This window comes from Fulmarus glacialis, unplaced genomic scaffold (assembly GCF_000690835.1).
Source record: "Fulmarus glacialis isolate BGI_N327 unplaced genomic scaffold, ASM69083v1 scaffold4143, whole genome shotgun sequence".
NCBI lineage: Eukaryota > Metazoa > Chordata > Aves > Procellariiformes > Procellariidae > Fulmarus > Fulmarus glacialis.
In genome coordinates, this window is record NW_009204847.1 from 46163 (window position 1) to 56604 (window position 10442).

Consider the following 10442-nt stretch of genomic DNA (forward strand, 5'->3'; position numbering starts at 1 on the left):
GCATGTTCACAATAATAAATGTACCTTATATCAAATACACACTGCCCATGGAAGACTGTATAGGAGAATGTAAAGGAAAAAATAACAGACATATGTATCCCTATTAGGTTTACTTCAAAGCTCATGAGCAAATCATTTGACTTCACCAGAAATTGATCCAAATACAAAAAGATGGCAAAAAATGCATAGTCTTAAACAGAAGTATCTACAGAATAAAAGCAGAAATACAATTGCCTGAGCAAATTTGCATTGCTTTTTAATCATTATTTATACAGCAGGTGTAATAAAAAAAAAAAAAAATCTATCTTCAGTTACAGTGTCACACTTCTGTTTTCAAAATCTAAATCACTAACACATGTAACTTAAAGATTTCAACAGGCACTCTACAATCACACTGGCCCTACAAGAATCTGAGAACAATTTTCTATGTCAAATCTATATATTAACGATCTGTAGTATTCTCTCTTGGTGCATGTGAGAGACTACGTAAGGTTTGCTGTCCCTCATTACAGACATTTCTTCCAGCTTAGCTGTAGGGGTATATAGGAGTATTAGGAGGTATATAGACTTCTAAGATAAAGACTGGTGTTCAAAGAAGTAACACTTCTTCTCCAGCTGCCCCAAATAACCAACAGCCTGCCACTATGCCCACCAGCTGGCTAAGCGTCCTGCTACCCAAAAGACCCAGCTTCTGATCACGAGCGCAGGGAAGAGCACTAAGCCCTCTAGCCTTCACTTCTCCTTCTGTAAGTCAGGAATAATAATAATTAAATATTTAGTGATAAAATCTTTCTTATCATTATGATATTATCTCTGAGGAAAAAGATGTTCTCCTATTAGTCTCTATGAGATTTTGTTGGCAAGGATGAAGTTTCAGAGGGGAACCAGCTAAAGGTCCAGGCACTTCCAAAAAGGGCAATCCAGCTCCTCTCCTGCTCCTGGCTGCAAGCTCTTACTGCTCCTTAGGCACTGATTTTGACATTCACCAGATCCCTGTCAGTGAGCTAACCCATGGACCTGAACCAACAGAAAATTAATTCTCTTACAAAAAAAAAAAAAAAATTTGTTTTCCCATCATTTTGCTTCCTGAATCACTCTGCTCTGAGCAGGGCACTGGAGACCTGGGAGGAAGGTAGGACATGAGCTCCTGAAGCCAGAAATGAAAAGGACCAGTGGACAGCAGGATCACCCTTTTTGCAGCACTGAGCAATGAGCTCAGCTCTCATGTGAAACCCCACTCTGAAGCTTAATTAAAACGATCATATTTCAATTCTGTTAACTATCTTCCTATTCATCAAATCATACAAGAAAGAAAAATTTCTGCAGGTGCACCAGGACAGCACTGCAACTTCTGACCTTTATTTTCATGAGCTTGAGCAAACACCTCAGACGGCCTCAGTGGGAGAGTCCAGTAGGGCACATTTAACAACTCAGTCTTTTCACCATGCTATGTGGAACCTACAGGCTCCTCACCCACATTTGCAGATGTTGCTTCAAATCTACATCTCCACCGATAACATTAAAAAAATCATGAACAGATAAGTAGATCATTAATAGAAACAGGGAATCTTGAGTTTAATAAATTATAACAGTAAGTGTGTTGTCTATCGAGGTCTTGATATCATAGAATTATAGACTCCTTAAGGTTGGGAAAGACCTCTAAGATCATCAAGTCCAACCGTTAACCCAACACTACCATGCCCACTAAACCATGTCCCTAAGCACCTCATCTACACGTCTTTTAAATACCTCCGTGTATGGTGACTACCACTTCCCTGGGCAGCCTGTTCCAAGGCCTGACCACTCTTTCAGTAAAGAAATTTTTCCTAATGTCCAGTCTAAACCTCCCCTGGCACAACTTGAGGCCATTTCCTCTCGTCCTATGGCTAGATACTTGGCAGAAGAGACCAACCCCCACCTCGCTACAACCTCCTTTCACATAATGGTAGAGTGTGATGAGGTCTCCCCTCAGCCTCCTCTTCTCCAGGCTAAACAACCCCAGTTCTCTCAGCCGCTCCTCCTCCTCCCCTTCACCAGCTTCGTTGCCCTTCTCTGGACACGCTCCAGCACCTCAATGTCCTTCTTGTAGTGAGGGGCCCAAAACTGAACACAGTATTCGAGGTGCGGCCTCACCAGGGCCGAGTACAGGGGCACGATCACTCCCTACTCCTGCTGGCCACACTACTTCTGATACAGGCCAGGATGCCATTGGCCTTCTTGGCCACCTGGCCATCCTTCATCTCCACCTGCTTTGAGCTACCTAATCGCTTAAATAGCATTGAGACTCACACCATTTAAGTAATGTGTTTCTAGTGAGACAATTCTGTGTTTCTGTGGGATTTTTTGTGTGTGTGTGTGTATGTGGTGAACTTGTTGTGACTTTTAGGATATAAGTAATCAGTGTTATTTGTATGAAATGCTGTTTTGGTGAACTGGATATTTTTCCTTTAAGATTATATTCAAGCCTAGAAAATGATAATTCAACCTAACTAAGAGGAATCATGGTAAAATACACATATTCCATTTGGACAGGAATGTCACCGCTCGTAACTACATAAATCAACCAACTCCCACAGTGACCATACAGGCACATTCTAGTGAGGATGCAGCAACAGCAAAAGCTAAGAAGCCGAATAATCTATTCTCCCTCGCTACAAACATGATGCATTTATTTAATGCTTTATGCTAATGAAAAACTTGGCAGAAGTAGCAAACGGGTTTTTTTGTTTTGTTTTTATTTTTTGCTAACCTGCTTAAAAAAACTTTGCAGTATTGAATGAGAAACGTGGGTCAAAAGAATTAGGCAAAATACTCAAAAACCATAATACTTTTGCCACATTATTGCATTACACATATGATTTAACTTATCTTACAGAGCTGCTCACTTACAATGCATAAAAACAACTGAAGACATTCAGGAATTTGTATAATAACCAGCTTAAAGAACGCAATTAAAAAATTGAGAGGTCTATAGGTAAATTTCTTATTACATCAAATATACTATTAAAAAATGGAACCATGGAAACTAAATTCAGTTCTCCTCCACTACAGCAAGACTTAAAGCTCTGGATCTTTACTAATGGGGAAAGGGAAGATAACAGCAAGCACTGCACCTCTTCCTGTTCTTTTCCAATTATACAGCCTACATGTGAATTTTTTTGATCTTGTATGAAGCTTATGAAGTGTATTAATACAATGATGTTTTGCCCTTCCGTGTGCACCAAGAGGCAGATGAACGTACTAGCAACTAAGCAAAACTTAAGTCAGAGGAGATTTCATTTATTTATAAATATGTAGCACTTATTTATAGACTTGTTATTTTCTGCACCAGTGTAAGACTGGCCTTTTTACCACAAGGGATTCAAAACCAAGCGCTTATCTTGCATGTCATACTCCGCATTACTGGAGAAATCCTCACATTTTATCTACAGCAGGAAGGTTGCAGAATTCACAGAGCAGAAAGAACCTTACCCAGCCCATGGCAGGTCTGGTTCAATTACTTCTTTTGCAAAGTTTGAACCATCTTTCCCACCTTTCTGAGGAACGACAGGATCTCTGTATCTCCGGCTATTCTACAACGGCAGCAGCAAATCCCTCTCAACAGTTTTGCCTTATACAGAAGTATTATTTGCCTTATACAGAAGTATATTAAGTAAATTACTGACGGGCAATTCTGCAAAGCTTTATTTATGTCTTCATGTACTTTTTAATAAGTGTAAGCCTTGGAGGACACTCATGTCATAAGTATCTTACACACCTCAAACTTTTCAGACAGCTCACCGATATCATTAGTAGGACAGACAATGGACATTGAGGTAATCTGTAATATTGACTGACCAGAAAGTGGCATATCAAACCACACAGAAGTTATCATTTATGTTGTTGGGGTTTTTTTGAGCTGGCCCAAGATGTATATTTATACGGCTACAATCATCTCCACTAAGAAGATATTACAATTACGATCCAAGAATGTAATTTTTGATTAACAGACTATGTTATGGCTTTGTTGCTGGTTTACTTTTAAATTCCTACAGTGTATACCTATCTGAAATATCTGCATATATACACTGAAGATTAAAAAGTGACAAAATTATGCACTTGCATATGTATGCTCTGTCTGTACCGATTTTTGAAAAATGCCACAGGTTTGAGTCACCTTTATGCAGAGTTACATTTTAAATGATTTTTAAATGTAGTATGAAACTATTTTTTTTTACTTACTTAAAAATCCAGCAGATGGCACTACAGATTGCCTTTTCACTCTCCCAGCTCAACTCAGCTTATTCAAATCTCTGAATCTTTAACACCTGATTTAACATTATAAAAATATTACGCTCTGTCATGAGTTCAAGTTGGTAGAAAAAGTGCCACCTTCTAAGAGACACAGCTGTAAGTAACTATCCACCGACGGCTACCGCATATATGAAAAAAGCTCTTAGGAAAATGCAGTACTTTGCCCTGTTCACCCATGCCACGCAAACACATAATCACACAGAGCATAGACTTTTTTCTTCTTTTTTTCATAAAATCAGTGGGACTTTAACCTAAAGTTCTGTTCTTCAAAAAAAATAGTTCAAGAATGCAAACTCAGATTTGTTTCCACACATTTTCTTCTGCTGTAGGAGATGTACAAAAGACTAGTACTTCATTAACATGCTGGTAGGGTAATGTGTTTGCACAAAACAGCAAGACTTCTAGCACTCATGGACATTTAATACGGCTAGATCTAAAAACCTGTAGACAAACTTCAAGAGGCTACATTGAAGCTGTGATCTGAAAACCACTGTTCAGCAGCTCCGCAAAGCTGGAAGTACCTCAACCTCACCGGGTGCCTCGCTGCTCTGCCAGATTTGGGGGTACTCATCTCACGCAGATGTTCCCAGCGGGAGCAGCACGGCACCTAGCTTTCGTCTCAGCCCCACTAGCACCTTAGCTGGGAAAAGCTGTCAACTTGACATGGGTTTGGGGAATACACGCTTTAAACAACAAAGCCAAGACAGGCAACCTTAGAAAGATGCTATGGATCGTTTTGCCTGAATAAAGGGAAACGAGGAGCTTAGGGGGAATCTAGCATGTGTTGACTGGAAGAACAGCTCAAGTTCAGTGAAGAAGTCTAGATATATTTGCTGGTTACTTCATGCATCATCACATCACATATAAATCTGTTATAAAAATTTATACCCTCTGCACAAGTAGGACAAATTAAGGTTGAATAATAAATCACATATCTAACTCTTCCAGCTCCCAAGTGCTTGACGTAGCAATGTTAATGTGTTAGCATATTTGAAGTCCAGGGTATTTTTGAATGTTTAGGGTGTGTTGCTTTTTAGCACGGATGATACCTGGTTTGGTTGTTTTGTGAAGATCAAATAACTGCTGAATGTACTCATATTGCAAAATATTGTACTTCTGAGTGAATTTGGATGTTACGTTAATATTCCTTTACTCTTGCTATTGCTGTACTTTTTTATTCAGTGTGAACTGTCATTTTAAGAGCAGGGTATAGGATTTGTCTGTAAAAAACGCTCACCGAAGGCAAGCAAGACATAGATCTGTGTAAGTTGTGAAACAGGTAGGAACCCGATTGATCAACTAATCTTTAGAGCAAAAAAAGGCCATGTTTGTGTAAGTGTAATACAAGCATTAATCAAAGGACTGCAAATGGAAAAGTTAACGGCTTCCATATCTTGAGGGTGTTGGGTTTTTCTCCTCCACAAACTGGCTGCTTCTAGCCCCTTTGCTGTTACCTACTGTCCGACCTCTCACTTTTCTGTGACTTTACTTACCACCCATTTGACCTTTCTCTATTCACATTTCCTGTAGGTCTCATCTCTCCTTCCTACACATTTTTTAAATAAATATATCACAATAATTATTATATACGACATCTATTATAGCACATTCTATATCCTATAATAAAAACAACAAATATTCCTCAAAATCTCAGATTTTACCTGGCCTGAAGGTTTCTGAAGGCTCAACGCACAACTATGGATCAACTCTATTGTTCTCTCACTTGGTCTTCACCTGCCGCCCATGACATTTTTCACCTCACCAGCAATCACCTGAATCCTGCTGGGCATCAGCCCTTTCTCCTCCACATGCCAAGATCTCTTCTTCCTCCCTGTTTTATTGGTGCAAACTCCAATTTGACCATGCTTGTAACTCACAGGTCTGTTTCTCTACCTAACATTTGTTGTCTTCTTTATAAACCAAAGTGTTTGGCTTAGATTACCAACTCCCATCATGGGTAACCTGTACATCAAACTCCATAAACTGAAATAGAGATCTCCTTGTACCTCCAGCAAACCCTAACCACCACCTCCATTCTGCTTGCCACTCAGGACCAATAACTACTCTGCTACGCTGGACTCACACCTATTTAGACCTTCACCTCAAAATGCTATACAAGCCTCAGAGATTAATTTTGCAAATTAAAAAAAAACCAAACACCAAAGTTTAGCTAATTTCATATCCGTCCAGCTTAAACATTCAGCTATCATCAGCTCATCCCTCAATTCCTTTTCTCACCATCGCAAGCCTGTCCTGCTGTTAGTCTAATCACAATCCTGCAACAAATATAATTTAATTTATTTTACCTCTCTTTGCATTCCTCCAATGAGCCCCCTTTTCTACTGCCTAAAAAACAAATGGCTTATCTTCACCTTCAAAGACTTTCACAGCCTATTTCCACCTTGCCTATCATTTCTCATTCAGTACTGAGACGCTTCTGCTGGAGTTAAACTTTCAAGCAAGAATCTTTACGGTTTTCCTCGTGTTGCCCCTAATGTGGGATAATTAGCAACAACACCATCCCATTATCTTCCTTCAAACGCTCCTTTGCCTTGATGCCTACAAGGATCCGGACAAAAATTAAGTTACTGGTATGTTAAAACTTTTACTTATCAGGCCAGACAATACAGACTCCCCTGTCTGCTCCTATTATTTTATTATTTGCTTAATACTTACAATGCAGGCTGCCCCTGTGGCAAAGACGGCCTGCCTTTCTTCGACCGTAAAAACCTCACTCACAAGGGTTATAGTCCATGACAAGTGCTTCCAGGCAATATGGTAATAATACAAATCTCCAACATGATTCAGAAACTCATGAAGTCACATTTTTTATTTCTTTTAATCATTTTAGGATTCTAGTCATTTACTTTTTGGTTTCCGACCCTCAGGCAATATACTCATACCTTCCCCACGTCCATGAGGGACAAAGTGTTTTTAATGAATGTTGGTATTTTCCTGTACACCCATGACGCTAGGAACCAGGAGCAGCATAACCATAAAGCATTTCATTATGAGACTCATGATAAAGTTCAGACTTGGCCAAGACGAAGGCTTCACTTATAGACCTCACACGGTAGTTTAGACCTGGCCTGGCCACCACCGCTGGAATTAAAAGTTGTTCACATGCAACAGATACTTTTTCCCTCTATACAAGTTATCTTAATTCCAATTCCCTCATATAATCTCTTATCGAGCACATACTACCTGGCAGCATCCTAACAAGACTCTACAGGCTGAGGCAAAAAAGTCCCACACCTTGGTCAGAAAGTCCCCCTCCTCACCACCTCGGAGCAGAGGCACACCAGCAAAGTGGCGTGGACTGCGGCTTTATTCCCGGGGCTCTTATCTGGTGCCTTTTCACCTGCAGTAACAGTCATTGTCAAGCTAACATTTTACTAAGGGCAGGTTTTCTGCAAGCATATAAATGAGCTCATTAAATAACTCGCATAAAATGTCATTTTTCAACTTCCTGGAAGTTTCCTAATGTAGGTTACTGGAAAACTTTATTATCGTATACTTCTACTTGTTTTTTAAAAATAACCACAGCCCACAAGCCCACAAGTGAAGAACTGTGAGTCAGAAATGTGCAATATCCACAACAAGGAATTTACATTCCAGCTTCCCACAGTTCCTCCGAAATGACCGTTACCCTTTCTGAGGTATAAAAGAGAAACCAGATAACTAAGCAAACAACACATAACAGTACTAAAAAAGGCATAGCTGAGGAATTCAGGAAGAAACCGTGTATGTCTTGTATTAAAAAGCACTTACACGCTGAGATATATTTAGTACTGAAGGAATCAATGCCTTCTGCGGAAAAAATAATTCACGATTATCCCTTCTTTGTTTAAAAACATACATTCTTATGTCACGGCTTTTATGAAAAATGCAAATAATTTAAATCAACAGGTTTTTTCTTTTTTTTTTAATTCTGAGTTCATAAAAATATGAAAACCGATACCATTGCTAAAAAGATGTTCCATTCTCCTCACGTGACTATTTCCACTACCTTAAGTAAGAGTAGAGCTCCTATGCTTGAAGGTAACTGTGTGCAGAAAAGCTTATGTTCCAAAAATTAAAGTCTTATTTTTCATTAAAAGTGTCAGTAGCAGGAGCGGTTTTGTAGGTTTTTTTGGAGTGAAAATTGTTACATTTAAACAGTGAAGAATTATTTGGAATTTGAAGGTTTTAACACGCCAAAAAAATTGAAGCAAGACTGAGAGGAGAGGGAGACAAGACCTTTCCACCCAGTACTGCTCCGTCCCAAGTATACCTCAGGACCTAGAGCCCTTGCACTTTTGGGAACCTCTGTGCCTCCTTACTTGGCCTTTTTAAGGAGGTATAAGCCCTTCCACCCAATTGCTGTTATGAGCTGGGATCTGGAAACACATTCTTCTAGGGCAGGGCATGAGCCTTATTCACGATGCCCCAGTTGGCTTGCACAAAAATAAGGAAGAAGACCTCCAGGTCACAGCACAAGCATGGAAAACACTGAAAGGGCAACACAAATCCAGAGTATAAGAAAAACAGATGAAAGATATGATCCATCCCTCTGAGGTGGAGAGGGACCTGTAAGTGATGGAGATTACAGCGGGATGGAAGAGTCTCCAGCTGACTGTCTTAGAGAACGAGAGCCTTGTCAGAAGAGGTCACAGCAACAGCAGTCCAGCATTTTAGACCAGCCATGATACCAGGTTTCACATAAAGCCCCTCGAGTAAGCTTGTGATGTAAGTACAAGCAAAAGAGTTAGTATTAATGACTTTGAAAATGTTAATGAGTTAAAAGAATAGAAATAGGATGGTGAGTGGGAAATGGTAGCCAGGAGCTATCCACTCCCCTATCTTCCACGGACAGGGAAAGGATATAGCCCCACTAATCTAACAATTTTTTAGTATTAGCCAAGTAAAATTTGTAATTACATTGACCACAAATAATTACACTGACCACAAATAATTGCACTGCCCAAATTCAGTAACACAAGGCTTAATAAAATATGAAGTCTCATCAGGTGAGTGAGCTTGCACATAGTTCCACACCAAAGTAATATTCATAAATGTTTGTCCCTAAGCCCATTAGAAACAGCTGTTTTAAAAACTGCAAGCCACAACCATAATCCTCAATGGTTTCTTCACTCACATCTGAACATCAAATTCAACAAAACATTCTTTTTTGAAAACACGGAAATGACAAGTTGTGGTACAACACACATTATCTTTGGTCTCCTGGAACAGAGTCCAGCATGCTTCTAACACGCAGACCGCCTCTGTGCTGTAGGGCAGCAACTGACTCGGGACCCCACTGCAGAAACCACGCTGTATTTGCTAAATGTGCAACCTTCTAACTTCTTTTAGCATCCTATTTTAACTATAGCATCTGCCCTTCCAGCTATTGTTTGAACTTCACTTACTCATCATCAGTCCCACAGGTTAGATTCTGCTCTCATCCCACCACTGCCAGCTTCCCAGGCGAGCGGACTCCTGTGCCCTAATACAGTCAATTCAGTGCTTTGCTAGAATATAAAGGTACATGAAGTGGTATCATGCAGCAAGGAGACATGTCTACCCACTTGCCTTATACTTTTACACTTCCCTGAGCAGCCCCAATAGGCCACTGTTGGTTCTCCAGCCTTAACGAGACCTGAGGAAGGGGGATGGAGCTAAACACTTTCAACACCACCACGAAACTGGGAAAACAATCATGGGAGTCAAAGAATTTAAAAAAAAAAAAAAAAAGAAGGTTAATTTGCCTTTTTTCTTTCAGTGAAATGTTTTCATTCTCTGTGTTTTCTTTATATAGCGTAACAGATGAACTGGTTTAGTACAGGTGTATGGCAGAAAGCAAAGATCCCAGAGACACCCAGCCATGCTAGTACCATTTGCGAGATTACAGGGCATGTCCTTTTACATTACTGTGTTTGCAAATACAAGTAATTTTCACACACGGTTCCTTATTTAAAAAACAAGACATAAATATGTTAGGCACAAGCTCCTTTTATAAAACCTTCCTAAAAAGACTGCTGGAAAGTTCCTTAAAGAAAGTTTCATCAAGATGCAGAAGGAACTAATTACTGTCTTCCCCAGCCAAATCAACAGCTTTGGATTTTCTCAGAGCAACATGTAACAACACCGTTCGTAAAGTAAGTGTGCTT

General features: G+C 39.8%; 1 protein-coding gene across 1 annotated transcript in view; it reads right to left on the minus strand.

The window, feature by feature from the left end:
* The window catches only part of LOC104072350 (regulating synaptic membrane exocytosis protein 1-like), a gene marked incomplete at its 3' end in the record, with an annotated part of 40665 nt that extends 36854 nt beyond the window's left edge, over positions 1-3811 (minus strand). Inside the window, exons 1-2 of the mRNA XM_009575150.1 lie at positions 3758-3811; positions 3472-3572 (exon numbers count right to left, since the gene is read on the minus strand). Of these exons, the coding sequence (XP_009573445.1) occupies positions 3472-3572; positions 3758-3811 (155 nt within the window). The remainder of the gene's footprint in view (positions 1-3471; positions 3573-3757) is intronic.
* Positions 3812-10442: the final 6631 nt, after the last annotated feature.